The sequence below is a fragment of the Stegastes partitus genome, unplaced genomic scaffold (assembly GCF_000690725.1).
Source record: "Stegastes partitus isolate 25-593 unplaced genomic scaffold, Stegastes_partitus-1.0.2 Scaffold1394, whole genome shotgun sequence".
In the NCBI taxonomy this organism is placed as follows: domain Eukaryota; kingdom Metazoa; phylum Chordata; class Actinopteri; family Pomacentridae; genus Stegastes; species Stegastes partitus.
The window spans coordinates 38,280-66,114 of NW_007579125.1; the positions used below are offsets into that span (position 1 = coordinate 38,280).

General features: G+C 38.8%; 2 protein-coding genes across 11 annotated transcripts in view; both read right to left on the bottom strand.

Moving 5' to 3' along the window:
• LOC103370242 (myb-like protein X) overlaps positions 1-2,496 on the bottom strand; it is a 40,725-nt gene extending 38,229 nt beyond the window's left edge. For 3 of the 7 annotated variants that reach the window (XM_008299219.1, XM_008299221.1, XM_008299222.1), the window contains exon 1: positions 2,233-2,409. In XM_008299219.1, coding sequence (XP_008297441.1) covers positions 2,233-2,254 — 22 coding nt within the window. In that variant the 5' untranslated portion in view covers positions 2,255-2,409. Of the gene's footprint in view, positions 1-1,009; positions 1,222-2,232; positions 2,410-2,433 lie in introns of those variants that run through there. The other 4 variants (XM_008299223.1, XM_008299224.1, XM_008299225.1 and 1 more) reach the window with 3 other exon arrangements.
• A 1,301-nt stretch (positions 2,497-3,797) lies between these two features.
• On the bottom strand, positions 3,798-26,427 carry LOC103370244 (enolase-phosphatase E1-like). 4 transcript variants are annotated; one of them, XM_008299228.1, is made up of 37 exons: positions 26,227-26,427; positions 26,036-26,095; positions 23,726-23,797; positions 23,174-23,242; positions 22,976-23,044; positions 22,107-22,175; positions 21,951-22,007; positions 21,772-21,828; positions 20,327-20,395; positions 20,092-20,160; positions 18,949-19,008; positions 18,788-18,856; positions 18,478-18,549; positions 18,319-18,384; positions 18,171-18,227; positions 16,889-16,954; positions 16,733-16,783; positions 16,546-16,620; positions 16,377-16,424; positions 16,115-16,183; positions 15,953-16,006; positions 15,769-15,840; positions 14,873-14,926; positions 13,610-13,675; positions 13,311-13,388; positions 13,156-13,215; positions 12,842-12,922; positions 12,680-12,724; positions 12,105-12,188; positions 10,664-10,720; positions 10,457-10,567; positions 10,254-10,304; positions 8,888-8,941; positions 8,077-8,154; positions 7,920-7,959; positions 7,334-7,385; positions 3,798-6,840 (listed from the first exon to the last, which is right to left on the bottom strand). In XM_008299228.1, the coding sequence occupies exons 1-37, from the start codon at positions 26,227-26,229 to the stop codon at positions 5,877-5,879; spliced, it is 3,228 nt and encodes a 1,075-aa protein (XP_008297450.1). In that variant the 5' UTR covers positions 26,230-26,427; the 3' UTR covers positions 3,798-5,876. The 4 variants fall into 4 exon arrangements, with proteins under 4 accessions (XP_008297450.1, XP_008297449.1, XP_008297451.1 ...); XM_008299227.1 differs by having other exon boundaries at positions 18,171-18,230; XM_008299229.1 differs by lacking the exon at positions 14,873-14,926 and having other exon boundaries at positions 18,171-18,230.
• Between the last annotated feature and the right edge of the window lie 1,408 nt (positions 26,428-27,835).

The following is a 27,835-nucleotide window of genomic DNA, read 5'->3' on the forward strand; positions in this document are numbered from 1 at the left end:
TGATTAGTCCTCAACTCTTAAACTAATCATCAACTATTGTTATAATCAATTTATTGGTAAAGCAAATTTTTAAAAATAAAAAAGTCAAAAGTCTCTGACAGCTTCTTAAAACTGCATATTTTCTAGTGTATTTACTCTTAGAGGATATATTATGAATGAATAAACCAATATAAATATGACATGTTATATCTGAGAAAGAAATCATGTCAGTCAGACCATATAAACATGACAATTAGCCGAGCATGTCTGAATGGTGGACTAAATTGTTGTTGTTTTTTTTTTTTTAAATGTTTTTATTTTTTACCATTTTCTGAAATTTTGTAGAGCAAACTGACCCATTCATAAAAAAAATAATCATCAGGTTAACTGACAACTGAAATATTCACTCAAATTCACTAATCAGCAGTCAGTGACATCAGACTGAGTTTGTCAGCATTCAAAACAAGCTACAAGAGCTGTACAATACAGAAATAAGTTTATTAAGCAAAACCACACAGCAACAGTACAAGCTCATTATGTGTAAATGTTTATGTGTGAAGTGGTCACAGTCATGAATGTTAAAAGAGAGAAAAACAATTAGATATGATGTGACATAAAAATGCTAATTTTTAGGATCAAGTACCTCAAATCTGTAGAAGAATGCTGTCAGTTTATTATAGTTTATGCTAACATCACCTGTGTTTGTGCTTTACCTAATGACACTACCTGTCAGTGTAACTGGTTTTATTTCCAGTATTAACAGTGTTCTCTGTGTACTGGAAACAAAACCAGTCACAGTGGTCACTTCCAGTAACAGTCTGATATTTCCTGAATCCTAAAATCACTGCTGCTCTGATTTAACGTTGTTGCACATTAGCTGTGATGCTAAAAACTTTTAGCTAGCTTTAGCTAACAGTAAAAAAAAACCCAAATCCACTCGACATTTAACACAAACAGACAGTGAAATATAAAACACATACGTCTAACAACGACCAAATCCCTCTGATGCGAGTGTTTTTTTTCCACCTACCGGAGTTGTAAAGACACTTGAGAGACGCTTCACATCTAATTTCTGGTGAATATTGTCAAACGGAGCCTCCTTCTTGTCAGACGCTCCCAGGAGTTTAAACTTCAGAGCAGCGCCTCGGAACATCTGCACAGAGGCGTTCAGGAGCCCCGCCGCGGCTCGGAAATCACACCTTCCGCCTCAACTCAGGTTCCTCAATCGCTTTTTGATTTGTTTTTTGCAACGTAAAGTAGAAGAAATTAAAACTAGAATGAATAATGATGTATAATTCTGACCCTTTACTTCATGATTTCATAAAAATAGAATAACTTTTGCATTTCAGAGGAAGAGGAATGGTCATCTTTTCTTTTTTTTTCTTTTTATTAGTGGATGCCTGGACAGATTCTCCCTCTTATGTATAGTCCAAAACATTTCATGAGAGTAAATAAAAAACTATTTTACGCTATCATGTGTCAATTTTTGATCAGATATCGATAAACTCAGAAAAATAATATTGATGGGTCTTAACCTTAATACTTAAACTAGCAAAGCAAATGGTCTTATTTCTCACATCTGGTTTCAAATGTGCTTCATAAATGACACTGAACTGATTTGACCACCTTAAGCCCACATTTTAAATATTTTACTACTTTAATTTGACCATGTATGTCCATGTTTTTCCCCACTGTTTATGAATATGTACATACAGTTTTTATTTTTGATTGAATACTGTCACAAAATTGGCAAATTGGGGAAACAAAGATTCGTTTTATGTAACCTTCCCTATATTCCTTGGCCAGATATTGATGATTTCAGATAATAATTTTATTCTATTGTACTGTTTATATTAAGATAAATTCAACTGTGATGTATTAGAAGAGCTTTTCTATTTAATAAATGGCAAAATCAGGCAGAAAAACAAAAGACGTCGACATATTTCAGTATAGACAGGTATGACAATGCAATGGCAACAATATTTGGCCCTAATAGCAAGATTTTGCTGAAAATTTGTCAAATTACTGGAATATTTCCCCAAAAGGAAAAAGAAAAATATTTTTACTGACAAGATAATGTTAATAAAAAAGTAAATTTAAATACTGAAAATGTTCTTGAATGTCAATAAACTTAAAATATAAGCAAACAATAATACACAAACACCTATAAAGGTATATAAATCTTGATGCAGCTCCTCTTGCACACGTCAGCTGATCATGTGCTCTGCCGGTCTGTTTCTCAGGTGTGTTTACCTCCATGCTGACTAATCCACATGTTTCCGACACCACCCAAAGGCGACACCGTTTACCTGAACAAAGCACCTTAAACCCGAACACGCCCTGAGAGCTTCTGCACCACAAAAATCCTCACAGTCAAACTATCTGCAGGGTTCCTGACTCACAAACTCATCTCAGACACCAAGATGTTATCAAATAATATCTGTAAAATCTCACCTGGTTTCTGCAAACGGAGACGATGTGGAACCTTTTGTCTCCTGCCTGGTTTCTGGCTGTGGATTCACCTGGGAGAGGGGCGTGGCCTCTGTGTGGGTTACCTGTCTGACTCTGACTCATCAGTTTCACAACATGATAACAAATCCTGAAAGTGATGATGTTTGCTCCAAAAATAGAAAATAAAAAATGTGGGAATCATCTTGGAAGAAGTCCAAACACTGACACATCGAATCAAGAATCATAACAGAGAGTCAAAAGAAATTCCCTGACTTCAGATGTACTATATAAATATTATATGATATTGATATCATGGTAGTCAGTAACTCACACGTTACATTTCAGAAAAATAAGGAAAATGATGTGTTATATAAGGTGCAAAAATGTGCTGAATACAGAATTACAATAATATTAATAATAACAATATAGAAGGGATGAAAATATTGATTCTAAGCATACAGAAGGGATTTTATGTTATAAACACATAAGAGGTGAGATTTAGATTTTTTCTTTTTTTATGCAAATTTGACTGTTCAGGTACATTTACTGAAATCTGTATCTATTTGTGTTCACACATTTAAAAACTAAGTCTCAAAGCTTTCTTTACACTGCCAAGAAAACAATTTATTTGAATAGAAAAACCTTCATATTGTTCTCTCCATACTTCATAATTGAAAGAATCAAGCAAAAATCTCCATTATTATACAGTTAAGATTATTTTTGTTATAAAATATTTTCTTGTGTGCAACAACTTTGCAGTATTTGGTAATAAAAAGTTAAACTTCACAGCTGAAAAGCTTTTTTTTTTGTTTTTTTCAGACTTTCCAGTTTTTCTTTCCACGGTGACGCGGTGAGAAATATGCCCCAAGGTGTGGTCAATACATCATGACATCACTGCTGGGCGTCGTCAAGGGCGTCCAGGTGTGCTCAGAACCTGAACCAGCTTGTGGGGCTGCTTGTCATGCTTGACACCACTGAGTTCCAAAACAGTAATACATAATACGGAACAATAAACGTGTGTTTCTTTGTCATGTCATGATTAAATTATAATAAAAAATCCACTCTGTGGTCTCTGTAAAAAAAATAAAAATAAAAATAAATAAAAGTAATGCAAACTAATTGCTACAAAGGGGCCCTTAACGGGAATGCAGAGACATTTGGAACGAGCATGCTTCAACTACGTTCGTCATGGAAATCTCTGAGGAAAAACAAACAATGCAGAAAGACGTTTCAAACAATGTTATCTTTGGTATTAACAGAGTAAATACAAACTCAGTAGCTGCAGAGTGTTTGTACTGCAGGTAGAAGGAAGTCAAGTGTTTGTAAACCAGCATAAAGACTTTACAAAATGCACAGACTGACAGAAAATGATTCTCTGGCTTTTAATTTTGCATTTATATTTATTACACATGGACAGTATATTGCACATAGAAGGTATCATTGAATGATCAACTCCACCCAGAACAAAGATGTAAAAACAAATATGAATTTCAACAAAGAGAGGTGACACCATCAGAGCTTATAGAACCTTTCAAACTTTCACTCTGCGTTAACAGTCTTGACAAGAAATCGGTTCTTATCGGGCCCGACCTGGTTTTTACCACCCTGTCATCCCACTCATCGAATGAGCGACTTTTTTAAACCAGACAACTATTAAAACATTTCATTAGAATGGAAACATGATTTAAAACTAAAGGCTACCTTTATAGGAGTCCTAAAGGAAAACTTGACTGTCAGTTTTTTCCTATTAATTCATTTATGAGACGTTTTTTTAACGTTTTTGTGTTTCCTACTGTGTTTGCAGGATTGGATTCAAAAATTCAAACTTGGCTTGGTTAAAGTTTTAAAGTGTTGGACACATAACACATTTAAAGCAAGATGCAAACTTTGCAAAAAGCATTCATCCTGCGTTACTACACCCATTAACAGCCAAGTTTAAGTGCAGCCGAGCTGCTGGAACCAACTGGAACCAACAAAGCTAATGTCAGTCTAGATTGAGAGTGTTAAAAGTAATGTAAAAACATGGGTCACAAAATGCTGTTTAATAATTAGGTAGCCTGGGAAGAAAGATGATACGCCACAAATTCCAAAATAGGCCAAAACATTGCACTAGATAACCAAATACCATCAGCTAGATGAGCTTAACCAGACATTTCCCACTCATCTTAAACTGCATGAATAGAACTAAGAAATATGACTAAACATGTGCTTTTATAAATGAAACAAAATATCTACATTTACATAAGACTGGCAGTGAAGTTTATCATCTCACTTGTTAAGCACATTTGCACAGGTAACTGCTTTTGGCACCGCAGATGTTTCACACATTACCTACATGTTCCTTAAGTTTTAATTGGCAGCCCAGTTTACTTTGATGAATCATGATTTTAAAACGAGCTACGAACTTAAGAAAAGTCTTTACATCCAAAATTGAATTAACAAACAGCTGTGCTATCCAATTCTGTTCTTTTCTCGTGGTCATTTTAATGTTTGTTCAGTAAAACCAATCTACCTAATGTGGTGCGTATCAGTGTCCAGTGACATTAAGTCGTATGCAACTTTAAAACATTCCTCAACAAATTCACAACCTCAAGCATGTGGGGAGATGGTTTCACTGCAGCCCTGACAGCCAGAAAAACAACAGAAGGAAACAGACCAATGCTGCACAGCATCACAATGTATTTCTAAGGCATCATAAATAATAAAGGCACTCAACCCTTTGACTATAAACAATCTCTACACCTGGTCAGAAAAAGTCTCAGTGTTTCAATATGAACAACTACAAACTGATGAAAATCCAACCAACACATGAAGTCCAGAAAATACTTACTGCACCAATTTCTTTTATTTAAGATGTTACGATCCAAATACATATTGACTTAAATCTCTGAATCCCATGATCTGAGAAGACAATGCGGCAGTTTGACACAAGGAAAACAAATATGACACATCTACCACAAAACTTCAGTTCCGCCCAGTGTAGTGTAAATGCTGAGATTCAATAAGTAAGTTCCCCAATCGGAAAGTTTCGGTATTATACTTTTGGTTTCATGAAGAATGGAGTTTCCTCTTGGGACATTCAAAATACGTCTGATTATAGTTTTACTTTATACGACCTTTTTAAGAACTGGCGATGATTGAACCTTTTCTTTGAAACGTTAATAGTCAGAAAAGCACATTTTCAAAGTGCAGTTTTTTGACCAATGTCCTATTCCACATTTCGAAAGAAAGTGATCCGAATCCACACCTAAACTTAATGAGTATTTTCTTTGGCCTTGCTCAACTTCTCAAAACGTTTTAGGAATTTTGGTTGGGTAGTTTTTGCATAATTTTCTTGACAGACAGACAAATATACAAACAGACTTTAAAAAAAAACTGCACTAAAATCTTACCTCCACCTTGACAGAGGAATCAAACAAGTTTAAGGCATTTTTTCCAGTTAAGTGTCAAACATATTCTCTGTTCTCGTAGTCCTTTTTGATGGCTTTTTTAATGCGGTCGATTTCATCTTCCTCTTCATCTGAACTCTCATGTTTGTCTTCTTTTTCCTTCTTGTCACTGTCCAGAGCTTCGCCATCACTGCCTGCGTTGTTTTCCGGCGTGGTCGACTGCAGCTCCTCTCGTATTGAGTTGAGCTCCACCAGACCGTCATGCAGCTGTGTAGCAACATCCCTGATTTTGGCAGCAAACTCTGACTTTGCACCTTTCTTGAGTTCTTTGGAGTCTTTGGCCACAAAGTAGATGTCCATACCTACAAAGAGTCCAGTGAGCACGCCGGTGGCCATGCTGGCGATCTGAACTGCTCTGGCAGCAGTGCTTCCTGCCACGTTGGCGATCTGCACCACACGCATGATCTCGTTGGCGTTGATGAGGATTGCCTTTCCTGCCATGGCGCCATCTTCGTAGAAACTGCTACTGAGCACGGGGAAGTCCCGATTGTACGCATGTTTCTTCATCTTGATCAGGTCGAACTTCCGCAGGTTCTCGATCCCCTGTTTGACAAACTTGAGGCACTTGTTGAGGTCGACCATCTTCTCCTGGTAGTCCTCCACGATCTTCTCTACTTTCTTGCGGTCCATTGAGTTGTTGACCTGGTTGGAGATGCCAGCGCCTGCTGACGTCAGACCGCCGGCCGTGGCGACGCCAAGTCCTACCGCCGTCACGATTAAGGAGGTTCCCAAGGTAACTGGAGCCAGAGCGAGGCCGGCAATGGTGGCGACGCCCCCGATGGCGCTGGTGGAGCCGCCGGTGATTTGAGCGATCTTTGTCTTCTTGTTGAACTTGTCGAGGCCGTCGGCGATGCTGTTGAGGTCGATGACGTGCTGCCACAGGCTCTCCGCTCGCTCCGAGAACAGTTTGTTGAAGACACGAATGCCCTTCTGCACTTTCTCTGCTGTCACAGCAAACGCCCTGAGAAGCACAAGTTGAAGGTAAATAAACAGCAATGAGTGTGAACAGAGAAGACATTTTTATCATGATAGTTGTGGTTTCTTTTTCTGTAGTTTTGAGATAATCGGCTCAAGATTTCAGAAACCGCTTTGGCAGAAGCAGACTGGAAGTCAAGTAAATGAATAATGTAGATTATTATTCTGGATAATCCACACATCTTGCTGTCTCAACAGGGTGACGGGATGCTCTGAGGATTACTATTTGCATTATTTTTAGGGAACTGTTTCTCTGAATGTTATTTTTTTGTGAAATTCTGTTGACCTCCAATGTATTGGGATCATAAAGCACATTTTAGGTGCAGATATGTCAAACATTCAGCACATAAAACTGTCACTATCTGCATGGTAATATATCTACTAGAAATATGAAGAGAACCATAAGAAAAGGGACCGTTAAGAGACCAAAAATGAGATTCAGTAAAATACATCAACACCTATTTTGGTTGTTTACTTACTTGGCCTCTTCTTTTTCTGTCATGTCATCATCTTGAGGCGTATCCTCCCATGCTGACAAAGTAAGGAAAGGAAATAAAGAATGATTTGTCATCATATTATGCAAAGTCAAAAGTATGTGGACACTAACCCATAACACGACTACATTTGGAAAGCATGAGCGTGAACCTGCTGCCAACAGCCTCCGGTCTTTTGAAAAGGGTTTTTAATAGATTTAGGAACCTGGCTGAAGGATCTGCACCCATTTAGCCGCAAAATGCGCAGATGCTGGACTAAAGGCCTTCCACACCACACTCATAAAACTATATCTTTGTTTAGGTGGCTTTGTGCATCGTGACATTGTAATGTTGAAGATATTATCTACAATTGCATGCATTAAGGTTTCACTTAACTAAAACTAAGGGACCCAAACCAAAGAAAAATAGTCGACTGAAGTAACAAAATAGTGGTGTCCATATACTTTTGATCATATACAATTGAGTCAATGGTTCAAAAGCAAAGTAAAATTTGATAGCTTGAGTTTCAGAACAACAAAAATAAAAAGTAATAAAGCTAAACTAATTGAGACACATGTAATTAGTAACTTACGCTCCACTGTGTTCCACCAGTCCATAAGATCCTCCACATCCTGAAAGACACCATTAGCTTCGTAAGCCCCTTGCATGTTCATGGTTTCCATTCAGATGATGAAGCAGCAAACTGTTTAAATGTAAATGTGTCAACATGTTTTGCTTTAAAGACAAACCTGAGCGCCTTGAGGTTGTGCGGGGTCAATACGGAAGTCCTCCAGCTGGTCAAACAGGGTCCTGTTTGCACCTTCATTCTGAGAAAATAGAAACAATGCAGCTTAAAATTCATCAATCAATCAGTCAATACCAGGATTTTTTCCCCCCTGCATATAGAAAAGTCTGAGTCTGAAGTGTAGCTAAGGTGTATATTTGTGTGACACTGAGAGAGAGGAACAGACACCCAGTGCGTGAATTTAAATGAACTTATCACGTACTCTATTTTCTGAGTTTCACTTTTTTTGCTCAGATAAAGAGGAGGAAGTGATAGTAAAAGGCATTCTGACTTATGTCTGCTGTATTTGCAGAAGTAAAAGGACCACAATCGTCCATGGGCACATTGAAAAAGGAAGCAGAGAAACAAGTCTGGGCACATTGCTGCCTAATCTCGTCTCATCTTCCGTGCTGAGAGCAAGTACGAACACGGTGAGGTGGGGGTGGGTTTCATGTCAACAGTGGAAAGGTGAAAATACAAAACACATGTTGACTACGTTATTCTCTGCTGGGAGCTGAGTGGACACCCTGGAGGCAAACTCTGTAAATGACTGCAAGAAAGAGGTTGTTTTCAGGGTGGAGGAGGGGCGAGGCGGGTGAAACAGACCTCTTGTAATTCTGAACCACAATGACACAACGCGTCAGTCTGGTGGACAAACACACCGACTGGCTGAGAAAAGGCTCGAAGCTGCTTTTAGTTTTTAAAGCTCAGTGTGCGTGAGGGGACTTCTTCCGTCTTATGCAGAGCAGCAAAGAAACGTGTTTTATTTTCTCTACCTCTGCCGCGTTGCCTGCAGCATCGTCTTGTCCGGGCCGTTGTATAACTTTGGCCTGAAACCAAGAACACAGACAAACACAAGGGAACAAACAGTTAAAGCATTCATAATATCAATATAAACTGCTGATATGAGCTCCTATACAGCAGTCGTATTCAAAAAAAAGTCAAAAAATAAATTACGCAGTGATTTCTTTTACAGTTTCTGTGGTTTTCAGCTGCTACGTAACTAGGGCAGGGAGTTGCTCATAAAGGTAGGCTGTGTGGAATTTCAGCTATGCAAACTGACGAACATCGCCAACAAAACAAGGCAAGACTGAAGAAAGCACAACAAATGCTGTAGCTTCCATTCAGAACATCAAGACCCACTAACAGATCTGATGAGAGTGACATTATGTAAATCACGTTTTAATCTTTGCGCTCATCTTAACTGAAATATGTCAGACAGCGATGTCCACCTCCGTCTTTAAAACACCAAATGAGAGACCATCTTTTGGAAGTCAGGTATTAATTCTTCTAACACAAGAAGCACTAAAGCTGCTGAAGTTGTCCTGCTCTGGTTTTTTATTCTGTCACTGAGATTTTGACGGAGTCGACGCTGCTACATCTGCATTGCAGCAGTGCAGTTTAATGCCACTAGTGGCAGCACAGAGCGTAATTAAACTGAGGCGCATTCCTGAGAATAAGTGAAAAAAAAAAAAAAAATAGAGTTGTATTCCAAATTGTAAACTTTGTCTTTTTACTTTCAGTACGTACTGCAGCTGCCTTACAAAGCACATACTGTCTCATGCAGTATGCAAACAATTGAGACGTACTTCTTTGTCATACTACTGCGCCTTATATCCTAATATATCCAACCAGCCTCTAGTGCAAAATGAGCAGCTATATGCTTGTGCTCTCTCGGTGGCTCAAACTTGTTTAAACTTGCGTGAGACTGGATTATGGGTCAGACGGGCCAGAGAAACATGCTGACTTACATGTAGCAGGACATCCTGGTATTTTCTGGCACATTAGACAGTTTATGCATTGGGATATACTTTTCCGGCATACTGTATAGCATGGTAGTATGCGTCCTGTCTGAAATGACTTCCGTAAACAGCTAATTTGCAACAACAAACACGGGTTGAATCAAATATTATTATGAGCTGATTTCATGTTCAACAAACAGAATGAAGGAATGTCGCCAATTAACATACTTGCCCTGCTGCACACACGCTTTTATTATATCTGTCGGTAATATGTTTACTGACAGCGTATTTCTGTTTACGTGAGTTTGGTGAGTCGCCCTTTCAATATTTTTATTAGGATGGAGGAGAGTGTCCACATGGGAAGAGACAGGTTTGTAAGAGTCATACGTCTGAATGATACCTTGAGTCGAGGCATGAAAGGGTTGTGTTTCTTGGGTTTCTTGACTTTGGTCTGAAAAGAAAAAAAACAGGACATTGATATTTTGAGGAGGTCAAATACTGAACATTCCTTTAAATGAACATTTGTCCTGACACTTGTCATCAATCATAAAAATCTGCAAATCAACAGGCACCAAGGGAGTGAAAAGAATTTATTTGAAAGACCTCCTCTGTTTTTTCTTTGCCCTCCTCCTCTTCTTCTTTCTTCTCCTCTCTGGACGAAGACTCTTCATCTTCTTTCAGCCCTTCGTCATCAGATGCAGCCTGGTTACTGGCCTGAAACAACAACAGAACCGCCACAATCAGAGCGTCAATATCACAATAAAATAAAATGTCTTATCCTGGGAATGAATTATGTGGGCTGCTGTTTACCTTTGTTGCAGTGCGTGGCATAAATGGATTATGGCGCTTTGGCTTTATCACCTTGGTCTGTAAGAAATGACAGTGTGAGGAGCAATAACTGGAAGAACTACATTTCATTCCAGCAGTCGGTGATTTGTGTTGGAATGAAAGAACAACATCTGGGCTAAATGTTACAGTTACAGTAGTCACAGAGCTTCAGCAAAAAAAAAAAAAAAAACCCGAAAAATAACAAAAGGAAAAAAAAAAAAAAAAAAAAATACACGAAAAAGTTTTAGCTTGTGCAGGTTGCTACAGATTGGCTAAGCTCTCTGACCATCCAATCAGAGAACGTGAAAATGCTGACATCATCGCTGGGACCATCAACTCTAAATCTGATTGGTTAAAGCAACAGCTTCATCACAATGCATTTTAAGCTACAGATGCCTGCACTTTTGATTCTGAAGGCCGCAGGGCAGATTTCTGTGACCGTTGCTGAAATATGATTGGATTAAAAAAAAAAAAAAAAAGCTCTAATATAATTATATACAGCTGGAAGCACCACAGCCCAGAGACACACAATGAAATGAAGAGAACAGACTGTTGGGAATGAAGTTAAAAGATTAATGGGAAAATTTTACAACATAAATCAGGGATTCTGATAGAGTTTAGGGCAGCAGAGAAGAAGGCCTTGCTATGTATTTAGACATTGGAGAGTAGGAGCGACAGTACTGCTGGTCTGGAGGGGTTAGCCTTTAGCCTAGCCTTGATCCCGGCTCTCTTCCCCCTCTTTTGTTTACGGATTCCATGTTGGCATCGTATATCCAAATCACAACCGATCACCACAGTTTTAGTGCTGTTCATTGCCCTGATGTTCAGCAAACTCACACGGCTGTAAGTTATGTGGAATGAACTTCTGGGATAGACAAGACACGCAAAACGTTCACTCTCGCTGTCTCCTGAAGGGGCCGCTGCGTTCAAGCGCGCCGCCATCACCATGCTGTTGTCCTATCAATTAAATTTTTTGATTTGTCCTGTTCACATACATAAATCATAAATGCACAGTCATTCTACATTGAGCTTTTTGATCAGCTGACTTGGCCTTGGGATGATATCACCACCTGTTATTCTGGCGCTCTCTTAACAGAGTTGAAAATCTTTTTTTTTTTTTGAGAACAAACAGGGGAAAACCCAGTTTTTAAAAAACACCTGTGTATGATTGGCACAGGCGTCACTCTGAGAATAGCCTGAAGGAGTCACATATCTCAAGACGAGAAGGAAGCAGGAACTAGAACAGAAGCTGGAACCCGACTGAACAGCTGGTACAAATAATCTGTTTTCACCTGTATGCAGCAGCAGGTGAGGGTTCATACCAAACAACAATCCTTTAAACACTGGCTAAAAATATTCACTCACTCAATACTCATCAGTATTGAATCTTGTTTGACCCACAGTGATGACAAGACAAACTTACTGGTTTGCTCTCTGAAGGGTTTGCCTCATCTTTAGTCACAGCAGATTCGTCTTCTTCTTTGGTGGCTTCGTCACCTGACTGATTCTGCAGTAAATTAAACGAATTAGTTAATGAATAACTGAGCTTAACTAAGTTAGATAAAATATTATAACAATCGTCAGTCTCATTATTATTTTTTTTAATATCTAATTTATGTTTTTATGCCAGAAATCCAAACTGCTTAGGGTTGTTTCAGGAGCACTTTAATTCCCCTCATATTTGGATAACATTTATATTGGATCAGTATTGGTTTCTTAAAATTCTGCCTGTTTGCGTATGTGTTAAACTGAGATTTCAAGTGAGCAGGGAGGGACTTCAGTCCTTCAGCAGAGGAGGGAAAACAACCTTTTAGTGCTGCTGCAAGTACAATATGCTGCAGAATGGAGATAAAGAAAAATGAACAATAACTTCAACATATTTTTGAGATTGGAGGGTAGCTTTTAATTGAAATTTTTTTGTTTGTTTCTGAAGCTGAAACCTCCACTGCAGCCGAAACGCATCCAAAATAGTCCAACTCTGGTTCTGTGTGCACGCACCTGGTGGTTTTTCTTCTGCTTTTGTCTCGGTCCTCTGTTCATCTCCTGAAATGGAACAACGGCAGTTTCCTAAACTACAAGTGCTGAAAGTATTGCTTCTACACACACTTAAATCAAACTGATACAAACAGCCCCCCAATCCCTTAAACATAGACGGCTCACCTCCTCCGACGGTCTTGCAGGAACTACAGGAGTTTCTGCAGGTTTTTCTTTTTTCTCTTTGGCAGTCATGTCCTTGTTATCCTGCAGAGGACAACATCAAAACATGTGTCTCTGAACTGAACTAGAGCATCTGAAACACCCAAGAGATTTCTTTTTATATATACAAACCATGAAATGTAACAATTCATGATCCTTTTGAAAGCATAATTTGCAGTTTAACGCTTATTAAGATTAAATTAAATGTACTTACTGTATGAAGAACGCAAAACTCTATAGACAGCAGACAGATCATTTTGCACATTTGAGAACCGTACCTTGTTATCCTCAGTTCTTCTTGATTTTACTTTGTTGTACGTGACCGTCCCCTTCATCTCCTGCAACACAACACACCAGAAACAGACAGAGCAGAATTCAGAATAACCTCACAAGAGTCACATTTCCACCGAGTTGCGACCGGCTGCGCGCAAACCTCTTCTGTTGGTCTGGGTGGGACCAGCGGCGTTTCACTTCTTTCCTTGCGTTCTTGCTGGATCATGTTTCTTTTGACCTGAGAAGGACACACACACAGAATCAGTGGGTGCACCGGAGCAGGAGGACAAGGAGGTTTTGATGGCGAGCCGGCAGGAGATGAGGAGGATGTGGTGGAGTTACGGAAGAGGAGGAGCATGAGGAAGCAGGGTATTTCTGACAGAAGTTGATCAGCTGTGTATATGTGTGTGTGTGGTCACTGACGGATGAGTCACGCCGTGATGCAATAAATAGACTGACCGGTTTTGGCTTCTCTTCCACTTGTTTCTCAGTCTCCTCGAGTGTCTCTGTGTCTTCTGTGTCTTTCTGAATAAAGGACAATGAAGATTAGCTTTAAAACTGCATCAGTGTTCAAAGAACCATATTGCTATTTTTCAAATGCTTTCAGGGTTTTCAGATGGAGGTTAATCACTCTTCCGTGTGAATAACTTATATTTAATCCATGTGGCACAAAAATCTAATAACACATTTTTTAAAACTTAAAGGGCTCTGATGGTAAAACTTCCATCTAGAAAGTTGAGCATTGTAGAAAAAAATACATACATAAACCCTTAATCACACCTATGGAAGCCGAGAGCGGTCATTGCCGCACATTTTTTAGAACGCCGTTTTCTTGAGATAATGAGATAATTATCCCGTTGACAGTTCCGGCTGTCACTTCAGCCTTCATCAGAAGTTGTCGGACTTCCTGGTGTGACCTATCTTATATAGACAGCTGACTGGGAACTCCGACATGACGTGTCATGAGTACAGCTGACCGGACACGACAACTTACAATGAAGCGCTCGTGCCCGGTCTGGTCTGTCCTCCGGCCCCCCGCTGGTGACTGAGGATGGAATCCCAGGTGTGTGGGAGGTCCCACACACCTGGGATTCCATCCTGGACCAGGCACGAGCGGGCAAACACAAACACCAATTATCTCGTTATCACGAGAAAACGATTCCTGTTATCCCGAGATAACGAGAAAATCAACTCGTTATCTCGAGAAAACGCCAAAGAAAGAACAGTAGCGGAAAACGACCGCTCTCGGCTTCCGTACACAGCAGCACTGTTTGGAAAATGATTAGCTGATAGTTAGTTGATGTAAAAAAGTGTTTGTATACTTCATCTCACTCCTTTTCGAATATGTAGACCTAGTCCCGAATTGTGGGATATTTCTTTTGCTATATGATTTTGTTTTGTTTTGTATGTATGTGTATGGATATGTATGTATATAAGTGTATGTGTGTGTGTGTGTGCCTTAATCTTTTCAGATTTCCATATTAATTCTTTGTTTACTTGGTACTTGTCTTTACATATTCGAAATAAATATCTCAATCAAATCAATCAAAAACTGTACGATTTGTAGTTAATAAGTAAAACATGCAAAACCCCTGATATACTGTCTATTATTAGTACAGCATTACTGCTAAAGGGAACCCAGAAGATCGCCACCATCACCACTGCCACAGTCACGATGACCTCACGACCACTTTCACCAAACACATTCAACAGCATAGTTACTTTATGTGCAGAGCGGAATGGGTTCAGTTTGGACATGGCTTCAACCATGGCGTTCTGAGAGGGAGGACACATCATCGGAGGGTTTAAGTGGACAAACAGTTTAGATTTGTACCTGCTTTCGAGCCACATTTGGATGAGAGCAAAACTGGCATTCAGCAAAAAGCGGAATGAGCTGTTTGATTCCAGTCAGTACTGACGTGACTCCTAATGAGACACTAGAGGGATGGTGATCGTGCATGTACACTGCTAACATTATAAGCTCAGTTTCTTTATTTTCATCTACTGCCTTAATCTTTTCAGATTTCCATATTAATTTGTTTTCCTACTCATGTGTTTTAGTGTTATGATCTGTCTGCAGCGCCCTGTTGGCCTCTGAGTTCAGGCGTTTACCATGAGCTGTAGCAAATCCCTGGTTTAGGTCTGGTTTTCCTCGCTCTACCTTCAGTTAGTTTCTTAACCCTTTCTGGATTGACATTGATAATAACGGCATAAAAATGCCCCCTCAAGTAAATATCACAGAGAACTTTCCAGCTCTCTGATATTTACTTGAAAGACTTCAGGTATAACAACGTCAACAAGACCAGACAAGACAAACTAAGTTGGACAGAAGTCTGTGGTGAAAACTGCTCGTCAGAAACTTAAACCGCTGACTCACTGCTTTCCTTTTTTCTAAGGCAGACAAGTTATTTAATACCTCAGTTATGTCATTTACACTAATTGTGTTAACGCCTGACTGCATTAATAGGAAGCTGTAAAGTTCTCCCTAAATAACAGTTTGAAAACATCAAGGCTTCCACTCACTGTGGCAGGTGTTTCCTGAATAAAAGATAACCAGTGAAATGTCACATTAGTTATGTCAAACTGTGAAACAGGAACAAGTAAAAATATCAAAACACCTGTTTGTGGCCTGATGACTTCTCGCTGCTCACAGTTGGATCCTCTTCATCTGAGCCTGTCTGCTTCTCGTGCTGCACAGAGGAGACAGGAATCATTAGTATATGAAGAAAAACACAATACTCCTCGTATTTTCTTCTTCCTTATGTCTTAATCACAAGCAAAATAAATCTAAACTGTACTTACTTTGTTCGCAGCTCGAAATGGATTCAGCTTTGTCATTGCCCCAGCTAGTTTACTCTGAATATGAAACAAACAGGAGAAAAAAAAATGGTGAAAAATAACAACAAATGGATGTTAAACCATTGACTTAAACCAAGAAATGAACATTTTCCAAAACTTATGAACCTGTTTGTGACTGGGCTGGCTACTTCCATCGTCCAGTGTCTCCTCATCATCAGTGCTGGAGCTCTTCTCCTGCAGATTAATTTAAGTTTATTTGTAAAATAACAAACAGCAGGAGAATAACTCACTGTGCATCCCTCCATAAAAACAAACAAACCAAAAAAAAAACTCCCCAAAAAACATTTCTGCAGCTTTACTGCTCATTATGCTAACAGATCTAGGCGAGTGTAACAGTAAAGATAAAATACCAGAAACCACTGCTCACCTGTTTGTCAGTGTAGAATGTGCTCTTCATCATTGCACTGAAGCCGTTCTGAAATCAGGCAAGAACACTGTTACTGTACCCAGTAAACAGTCAGGCTAACCTTAAACTAATCACAGCAAAAACTTTCTAACAAAAAATACCATTATCATTTACTTCAACCAGAACCAACCTGTTTGGCTTTAGGCTTCTCTGCAGCGGAGCTTTTCTCACTTGACTCTCCTGAGTGTTCGGCCTTTTCCTTCTCCTGATATGTTACAAAGCACGTCAGCAATCAGACATCAGGACCGTAAGTGCAACATACAAGCAGGTGGATCATTTAACATAATGTAGCATTCACTGAGAGAAAAAAAAATGACCTGAGATGAGGAACTGAAAGGATTCTTCAGGATCTTTGCTGCCACTCCACTCTGACAGAGATCAAAGTGGTTAGGGTTACAAACTGATATCATGTACTGTAGTACTGATGCAATGAAGCCAAAAGACAAGAGGGAGGACATGAAATGAACACTTACCTTTGAAGGTTTCTCTGCTAGACTGTCATTGCTGGCTGAGAGTTCACCATTCACAGACAAATCATCCTTAACAAATGGAAACACATGTTCAGAATATATAAAACGATGAAAAAAAGACTATCAAGTGTTTTATTTTGAAATGGAACGATTAGGGCTGTAATCTGACCAAATTCTCACACGATTGTGTTACTTTCATAGAGAGGAAAGTGCGTACAAATATAGCTTAAAAGAAGTATTCTGTTAAAACCAGACTACCAATGAACACTTCTGCTTTTTCACAGCTTTGAACTCGTCAGACTCTACTAGGCCCAACTTATCAATTGTTTACTGAACATTTACTCAGAGTTGGCTCCAAGCTACTTGACACAAGGACTGTAGGTGTGGCTGCATTCTGCTAAAACTGGTGGTAAAAACGTTGAGTGCCAGACACAACAAGCAGTAGTTTGCATATTACAGTTCAACAACCAACACGGCATCAAATCTAAAGCATCTAAAATTCAAATTTGCAATCCAAAATGAGTCAGCTAACTTGTCTGCATGACATTCCTCAAGCATTCTTGTGCTGTGATCGTGAGTCGATATAGTTCTCAATCATATGAGCAGGTGCCAGTCGGTTTGCTCTGAATCTGTTGTTATGGTTTCAGTAAAAAAAAAAAAAAGATGTAAAATGATTTAATGTGCTGCAAACACGAGCTGTTAATGCTTACATATAATATTTAATTTAGGCTAGGAAGGCTAGCAGGTAGAATGCATTCACTGTGAATGCAACACAGACTGCAGGACATTATGAGTGAGCAAGTTTAGAAATTAAAGGCCTAAAAGTGAAACACGAGCTGGGTGTTCACTGGTTTGCTTCCAGTTTATCCTGAATAACAAAAACAGTGCAGTAGGTGAATAGAAAACAACCAAGCACTGAGCATGTTGACACCAAACAGCCAGGAAGAAAAAAAAAGCTGAGCCGCACCATCAACAAGTCGGAACAATGATTCCTAAAGAGACAATGCATGTAATTTATTATGATTATATTTCTAATTATTCCTCTTTGCGTTGCATTCAGTTGTGTATTGACCCCAGGTTGAAGCCCTGCAACAGATTAAAACTGCCCTGCAAATGTCCCTTAAAGTAAAAGAAACAGATGGATGGGTAAAAAAACACCACTGTGTCTCATTGTGTCTCACTGAAATCGTTGATCACCACATCTACAGTTGGATTTCTAGCCTTTGTCACATGTCTCTGCCCTTGTCTTGTTGTGAAATGATCAGTTATTATTGATTATTTTTACCTGAGACTGAGATTTGGCTCCTTTTTTTTTGAACACACCGCTGAAGATTCCTCCTTTCTCCTGGGAAAACAACATGAAGCCAGCATTTAATATGACGGATTTGTTTCCTATTAAATGATGCTTGAGGTGGCACCTTAAAAAATATCACCTTTGTGTGGTTCTCAGAAAGATTTTCACTGCTGCCGGACATCTCGTCGGGTGCAGACAAGTCATCCTGACGACGACAATCAAATGCCGACCATTTAATGTTATTCACAAGCTCATATTTTACAGTAACAAGCTGCAACAGTTGTTAAATATCTCCTACCTGAGATTTTGTTCTTGCTCCAAAGGGCTTTGGAGATTTTTTAAACATTCCACTGAACATCCCACCTGTCTCCTGAAGACAAAAAGTCACATTAATAATACAACTTGAGAACATTTCCACATGCTGGAGGACTACAGTGAAAGATCTCTCTAGTTTCTGATTGCAGTCTGACAGGAAACGACTTCACACAGTCATCTGTACTACAAACCAAATAACCGCTACATCCAGGTTTACTGGTTACATCATCGAATTGAAAAGTTGAAAGTTGACTATTAAACTATTTGGTTATTGCAGCTTTTACAAAGCTCACCTTAGTGTTGCTATTCACAGAAAGGTTGTCGCTGCTGCCTGAGAGGTCGTCGGGTGCAGTCACATCCTCCTGAAGAAGTAAAACAAACATCTACCAGTGAATATTATTCATATGCTAATATTTTACAGAAACAAGCTGCAGCAACACTTCAGATCTCTCACCTGAGATTTTGTCTTGGCTTTTGGTTTTTTAAACACCCCACTGAACATCCCGCCTGTCTCCTGAAGAAAAAACAGTCACAATAAAATGATATTTGAGAACATGATAACAATTTGTGCAAGATTTCTGTAAAGCATTACTTCAGGTTTCTGATTGCCGCCCGACAGTAAAGGGTTTCACACAGCAGCCTGTATTATCGACTAAATCACATCAAGGTTTACTCAACTCAACTTTATTTATAAAGCACTTTAACACAACAGAAGTTGAAACAAAGTGCTGGACACAGAATATAAAACAATTTTATAACATCTAGAACAGCAAAAACAATAAAAAACAATAAAACAGGAGTCGGATGCTGGGTCAAAGGCCAGGGCATAAAAATAAGTTTTCAGGCGGGTTTTAAAAATGGACAGTGCGTCTCTAATGTGCAGCAGAAAGACCTCCAGAGCCTTGGAGCTGCGACCGCAAAGGCTCTGTCCCCTCTGAGCTTCCGCCGAGACCTCAGAACCTCCAGAAGCAGCCGATCAGCTGATCTGAGGCACCGGGCTGGATAATACAGGGAAATCAGCTCAGAGAGGTACTGTGGGGCGAGACCATGTAAACACAAATAAAAGAATCTTAAAGTGAACTCTAAAATGAACAGGCAGCCAGTGAAGCGAACCTAAAATCGGCATAATGTGGTCTCTCTTACGAGCTCCAACCAGGAGACGAGCAGAGAAACGACTGGCTGAGTCCAAGATAAAGAGAGTTACAGTAATCCAGCCGGGAAGTGATAAATGCATTGATGACTGTCTCGAAATGTGGAGCTGTTAAAAATGGTTTCGCAAGTTGATGCAGATTAAAAAAGCTCGACTTCACCACTGAGCTTATCTGACGATCTAGTTTAAAACCCAAGTCAGAAACAGTTGGTTTTAAGAAACTAGCCAAAAGACCCAAATCGACTGGAACCATTCGGCCCAAACACAAGAACCTCTGTTTTCTTTTCGTTAAAGTTTGAGAAACTTAGGGCCAATCCTTAATATCCCAGACACACGACACAAGTTGCTCAATAGAGAAAACATCTTTCTTTCTGCTCACAGCTTTAAAGATGACTTTTGAACTATTAGGTCTCTGCAGATGGAGTCTGCAGCTTCTACAAAGCTCACCTTAGTGTTGCTATTCACAGAAAGGTTGTCGCTGCTGCCTGAGAGGTCGTCGGGTGCAGTCAAATCCTCCTGAAGAAGAAGAAGAAGCAAAACATAGTAATGCACAGGAACCGAACAGACGTGTCTCTCTCACCTTCGTAACGGTGCCACACAAAGAAAAAGGATCAAAATACAGTATACCAATATTTACATCAGCACAGGGACAAGTGAGACGAGTGAGATGCACAACACATACCTGAGATTTTGTCCTCGCAAAAGGTTTCAAGGGCTTCTTAAACATCCCACTGAACATCCCTCCTGACTCCTGGAAGTCAAAAAACGACATTATATCCACACTGAATGTAGATTCTACTGAAGCTCTTCCTCTTTTTTTCACTTTTTAAAAAATAAAATTAAAAAAAAAAAAAACAAACAGTTCTTTTGTATTTTAAACCGCTGCAGCTGCAGGGATTTAGAGCTCCACACATTTGCTTGCACTTCTTCCAAACAGCTGATGCCGGCTTTTGTTGTTCAAAACACAAAACAAAAACTGTCCATTCAGTGAGTCCAGCTCCACAGAGTTACTGGAGGTCGACATCACCAGCAGACTCTGGGTAACACCATAGACGTACCGGCTTCACTCGCTAAAGAAAGGTGTAACCCAACCATGCTTCCAATTCAACAGTCTGAACCTGTTCTGTAGCACAGTCAGTGATGTGTTTTCCACTTCTAGCATTAGTCACTGCAGTTAAATACACTAACATTCTGGAGAGATTTAGAAAATGATGAATGTAATAAAGTTTACAGCTTATATTTAATTGCTGAAACCATTGAACTGGTGTGAAAAGACCAATAATAATGTCTAAATAACCCAAGTACATGGCAATATTTGCATCAGATAAGACTTTAATAACACTTTAAGTTATATAAAAACAATACTTCTAGTTGTTTTGTTTGCGTCAGGAGGCTGGATGTAATTTTACTATTTAAAATGATAAACAGAAGCAATTGGAGGGTTTCTAATAACAATTCAGCCATAAATGTTGTGTTAACTTTACAAAATCTATTGTACAAAGGTTGCAAATACTCATTTTGGAATATTTTGAAAGCACCTATCACATGTCAGGTAGCTTTGCCCTGTTTATTAATGAATATCTATGGTTTATGTTTGTATTTTTAAATGCTGCTCATGAATGTAACACATCATCATGAAAAATGGTTAGAAATTTGACACCACTCCTCCTCCTTCTTTAAACATCATAAAGGACTGAAAGCACCACTATTTTAGTCATCAATCACTTGTTGGTTTTGGTTGGTATTGTGTAATGATGAACTCAACATTTTTGGGTTACAGTGTTGGTCAGACCTTACAAACTATATGTTCTGACTTTTAATTAACACACCAGCTCGTCACTTAATGAACAAAATAACCTGCAAAAGAATTAAAAGTTGTTGTGTTTTTTTGCAATAAAGACAAAGGAATTGTCTGTACTGCACTTCAAGAAAATGTGCTAAATTTGATTATTTTTTTGTTGCTGTATTAAAAATAGAAATCACACAGTCGAATGGCAAATAAAGTCTCATCCGTATCATTTAATGTCAGGCATGTATTCCAGCATTTTGTCTCATTGTTCATAATCAAAAAGCAACTTAACAATTGGTGGTATTTTTTTTAAATGATCATTTACTGATGAGACTCACCTTAGTGTTGGTGTTTTCTACCAGATTTTCATTACTGCCTGAGACATCCAGAAGATCCTGAATCAGACAAAAGCATCTGTTAGCCTCTTATTGAAGTAGCATGATAATATATTTCACATTTCAGGCTGTTTCCCCGGTGATGTTTCACTGTGTGGAGGTAACAGAGGATCATGTTTCACCTGTGACGGCCTCCGGACATGTCGTTTCAGTATCCCACCCAGCACACCGGATTTTTCCTGAACAGAAGGGTGCACAAAGGGGTTTAGTTTAAAGCCCAACACGACTGACTTGCAGAAGAAAAAACACAAATATCACAGAGCAGGAAGTGAACTCACCTTTGAGGACTTGTCTGTTAGACTGTCACTGCTGGCAGACAGCTCAGGGTTTTGTAATGAGATGGAGTCCTGTGCAAAAGAAAAAAACAAATTCTGCTAGACCTCAGCTTCTTATGTTTGAAAAATAAAGGCAAACTGGTGGAACTATTTCTTTTCTGTGATTTTAAGTAAATTCCTACAGAAGCTGAGAGCGGTCGTTTTCCGCTGCTGTTCTTTCTTCACCGTTTTCTCGAGATAACGAGTTAATTTTCTCGTTATCTCGAGATAACAAGAATCGTTTTTCTCGTGAAAACGAGATAATTTATCTCGAGAAAACCAACTTCTTTCAGCCTGTGTCAGACCTCGAGAGAAGTAAAGTCTGATGCGTTCATCAATGACAGATGATCCTCGATCTGACATTTTCAGTCCATTCTCGGCAAAGTCACTGCTGCACTCCAGAGCGTCACTCGTTTCTTTGTAAACACAGGCATCAGTATCGTATCCAGGGATAATTATCTCGTTATCTCGAGAAAACGAACGCCGTTTTTTCGCGATAACGGTATAATTATCTTGAGAAAACAGTCCCGTTTTCTCCAGACAGCGGGATAATTATCTCGTTATCTCGAGAAAATGCCGTTTAAACAAATGTACAGCCATGACCGCTCTCGGCTTCCGTAAGTTCCAGCTTAATCAAGTATTTATCCAACCAGCAGCTGAAGATATTCAATTTACAGTCACATAAAACTAAGAAAAACTGGGTATCAGCAAATATATCTCATTATTGTTGACAAGCAGCCAAATAATGGTTTCAGTTCTATATAAATATCAGACCTCATTTAAAATATAAAAAAAGATGCACTGCACAGTAAATTCAAGAAGCCACTACAAACCTGTGGCTGACCCTCTTTGGCAGATTTGTTCGTCTTCTTAAACATTCCTTTGAACACTCCTCCTTTGTCCTGAAATATCCGTAAATACATCATTCTGGGTGCCGAAAACACTGATTTACACGCTGAGGATATTTCCCCAACGTGACATTTATTAGAAATGATTAAACATAAGCCACAGAAATGACACTTGATGCTCACCTTGGTGCTGTCGTTGTCTGTCAGACTGTCACTGCTCTTTGAAAGGTCACTGTTGGTCGATAAACTGTCCTGTAATGTCAACGTAAGGCTTGTGTGAACATACACTAAACTCAATATTGGAAATCCACTGTTGTCATACTGAGATTTATAAATGAATGGTATATGTCTTTTTTTAAGAAATGAAGTGGCTGTTACTGTGATTTTATTGCCCTTCATAGTCAACATGATTACAGCAGAGTTTTATATTTAAGATTTTCGTGACAGAGAATATTTTTTTCAATGTAGAAAGAGAAAATAATATATATAAAATCTCTAATTATGGAGCAATAAGATAAGATTAAATAAGGTCATTTAGTAAAATAAGTGTAAAAAGTGTAAATTGACCACATTTTGGGGGACATCCAATAAAAAAACATGTTAAGATGAGAAAAAAAACCAACTATTGATTCTAAAATTATGTCTATGTTGCAGGAAACCTCTGATATTAGACAAGTTTCCATTAACTGACTCCTTTGGAGCTAGAAAGTTGTTGTATTAAAATTAGTACATCACCTCTGCTTTGCCGGACGGTTCTCTGGACTTTGTGGATTTCTTCAACATCCCACCAAACATCGCTGCTTTTTGCTGAATGAGGAGAGAAGAAGAGAGAGAAACTTTTTTCACTTTAAGCAACATGCATCTCAAGCAAACAAACACCGCCATGATGTGATGCAAGTCTGCAGCACAAAACTCCCTCATTGATCACAACTCACAGCGTCTGTCAATTAACTCCTGAATTTAAAGATGCCACGTCAGATTTTCTAGCTTACACCTCACGGTCCAGCTTTACGGTGAATTTTCAAGTCTGGACTTGAAGCTGGTTTCGTGTCTGGACTTGAGAACATGATCAAAGTAAATTTAGAATTATTTTTTTGTTTGCAGCCCTGGGAAAATAGATCATACTGCTGATCTGCTTAATCAAGTATCAACACAGCAGTGGTTCACAGTGCTGTGGCTTCCCTTAAATGAAGTAAAATCTACTTGTGGGCAGCTAAATAATGATTTTCCTTTACTTCTTTCTATTTAAATCATTTTCCATACCTGAGGAGGACCTCATTTTACAAGAAAAGTGCATTTGTCTAAGAAAATTCTGAAAAATAAATCATTTTTTGCATCCCTTCAACCATCTTGTGACTCCTCAGATTTATTTTGGGGTTCTACTTCAGAACCTACCCCAGTATTGCTTTGTGCATTCACTTATATCTGACTAGAAAGAAGGACAAATAAATCAGAGGCTCTCTATTTGTTCTCTGTTCAAGTCTCTTGTAGCGAATGAACAGACAAATCAGCAGACATTAAAAGGGCCTTAACGCTCTGCTCAAAGTGAGTCTGGAGATGTTCTATGTATTTATTGACTACAAATGGAAGGAAAGCATCAAAACCCACAATGCACTGATCCTATGAACATGTTCTGTGTGAGCATCCAAAGGCTGATCTACTGAACTCTTTGTGCCACATAGCAAAGAAAAAAAGAATACATCAATGAGCCACGCTGTTAAACTGGGTGATGTGTGCTCATTATTGTAAATGTGGTCAATGTAGGTTAGTCTGAATCAATGCCACATACAGCACGGTGCTGCTGTAAATACTCACTGCTACAGTGGCTCTGGTAGAACAAAAGGTATTTAACTCAAGTCACTGCTTCCATAGTTTGATGAGCTTTGTGCAACCCAAGGAAAGATTGATTTTTACCTTCACAGATTGTTTTTGTAAATATGTTTCTAAAGTCTAAATAGGATCCATATTTAACAATGCATTGCTATGTTTGGTTGTCCAGAAGACTACAGCAGATACAGTTCTAACCAATTGGATGTTATCGCTTTTGCTTCATTATTGACAAGACGGCACCTTCTCCTTCATTGTAAATCCACAAAGACTCCTTCCAGTACTCAGTGGCTCAGGGGCGTTATGACTTTCTTAAAAGTTGAAAAGTCGAGATATTCTTTGAGAGCTGATTCCTGTTAGTTCTACAGTAAACGGCAGCCTTTCTTAACCTTCTTTAAATCAATTACAGTGGTCCTCAAATTTATTCATAGCCGCCCATTAAAGAAGGAAAACACAGCTGTCAGTGAAATAAGTTGAAATCGACAAAAGTAATAATAGATTAATTAATGAAAATCATGACATTGCTTTTGAATTGCGGTTCATCAGAAATATAAACAAACAAAAAAACAAGCATGATGGGACCCGTAAACTAACATTTTGTTGAACAACCCTTTGAGCCAATCACTGCCATCAAGTGTTTTCTGTAACTCTCAGTCAGACGTCTGCACCTGTTGACAGGTGTTTAGATTTTGGCCCACTGCTCATCAGCAAAGTGCTCTGATTTGTCCGGGACAGTTTTTTTTTTTTTCTAATTATTCTTTCCAACCACAATTCGATAGCAATGTCTTATTTCACTAAATTATAATTTAGCAAATTTTTATTTATTATTACTTTTTCCAGTTTCTAATTATTTGATTGACTATTGTGAATTTTGCGTTTTCTTTAATGGAAGGGTGTGAATACATCTGAGGACGACTCTATCAGTGTTTTTCCATAGTCAAACATCTTATATGTGGAATTCAAGTCACAAAACAGGAAGAAAAAGTTGGTTGATGCACCCTGTTGTGGTTCAGATTTTTTAAAAAGGAGTTTAAAGGGGGCCCAGGGGCACATTTTCTGCCCCCGGACCCACCCAGCAGGTCACACCGGCCATGTACACTGAAAATAAAGCAGTCAAATCCTCATAGTTATGAACTGCTCACGTTAAGTCGGTTAAAGTGGACAAATTAGGGGTAGACAACTAAAGACAACTAAATTTAAATCAGGAAAGTCACTCACAGCGACGCCTCCTCCTCCTCCATCACACTCCAGGTCCAAATCCAGGTCGTTGTATCGATCCTGTCCCACAAACAGTCACATGTCTGACGTTATTATCTGTTATTTTTCACATAAAGTACCGCTGAAGTCGACATGTTGTTTATCGGCTCAGCGCCTCCAACGCTCGCCCTTACGTTTAAAGTTTAGCTCACCATTTGAAGCTGTTTCCTCCTTTAGTGTCGTTATTCCGCCGCTTAAACGATGTCAGCAGGGAAACAGAAGTTTAAATAAGAATGCAAATGTCCTCAGTGTGAGCTGTCGTCCTCTCCCTGTTGTCTCGGTCGGTTTGTTGTCAGTCCGCTGCGTAGTTCACGGTCCTCCCTGCTCGGTTTGGGAAAAAAAAGAAAAGAAAAACATCAGACACTTCCCACAGATACGGCTTTTCATTAAGCAGACGCCCTGCGGTTCATACACAGAAACTGGACGGACTAGTTGTGTTTCTTTTACCTGTGTGATGCGCTCCAGAGAGGGCGTGTCGGCCTCACCTGGGAGCTGACACAACTGCTGCTGCGTTCAGGAGTGGCTCGGAAACTTCGACTGCCCGAGGAAATAAAACAACTACCAGAGCGTTTCGCAAAGAGACACCACCAACAGACACAAGTAATGATATAAAAGTACACACAACCAGAATATACTTAAACTACTAAAGTACTCAGTATGCAGAAGGGGTAAATTCAAAAGAATGTGTATATTATATGATAGATATTGATAGCAGCAGTGGTGGAAAACCTTTGTGTATTTACGTTTTACCTGCACTACATTTCAGAGACATAAATTCTTTATTCAACTACTGCATTTGACACTTTTTTGACCATGATGACACAGCTCAGCATCAGTGGTTTCAATTCATTTCTAGCTCTAAGCCTGTTGTGTGGCTAAAGTTAAATCATTTAAAATTTAATAACAAAATTTAACATTGGAGAAAAGAACAATTTTATTATATATATATGTGTGTGTGTGTGTGTGTGTGTGTGTGTGTTTTAAACTAGTTATGAGCTCACAACCCTTTGATTTTTCTATTTTTCTTGTGTCCCTTTTGAGAGCTTTAACCACTGTATTAAATTAAACTCTCTCTCTGTGTGTGTGTGTGTGTGTGTGTGTGTGTGCGTGTGTGTGTGTATATATATATATTTGAAAGTAGAAGTTTACATACACTGTATAAAAAGACACATAACATTTTTCTTTTATTCTCTTTCAAAATGAAAGATTAAAAATTCAATCTTGCCTAGACCAAATCAAAATTTTAATCTCGCCTAGGCAGATTTAAAGTCCACTTCAATTTTACTTTGGACTGTGACATCGATCGATTGATTTGATTGATTTTGTTTATGTATTACTCTTCTTAGAATGATTTGATCTTTTGTCTTCTCTATTTATTCACCTGTTTACATAGTTTACTCCATTTAATGTACAGGTTATTACTCTTTTGGAATCATTTCTTACTCAGTTTTTAATTTAATTAATTTAATTTTAATATTACACATTTATTTTTTACATTTATTTCTCATTTAGAATTTCCTCATTGCATGCGTTATATAGGATCGTGTTTTCTCAGTTTGTCAATCCATGTCTTTTCAAGTCATGTATTGATAACTCAGCTGTGGCAGTAGGGCTGCGTGTGGGGGGTTGTTTGTCCTGTTTTATTGCATTTTTATTCCTTTGTGTTGCATTTTATTTGTACGAACAGCTGTTATATAAATAGTCTGATTGAGTGATCGATATTTATCATCTTACCTCAAAAACCTTGAGACAGTGCTGGAA

Excerpts from the sequence above, each read along its gene's own strand:
- LOC103370244 (XM_008299227.1), bottom strand. Across the intron at positions 18,857-18,948 it reads AAGCCAAGACAAAATCTCAG|GAGGATGTGACTGCACCCGA; the intron begins GTGAGAGATCTG and ends TTACTTCTTCAG. Across the intron at positions 14,927-15,768 it reads AGTCATCAGGCCACAAACAG|AACGCCATGGTTGAAGCCAT; the intron begins GTGTTTTGATAT and ends CCTCCCTCTCAG.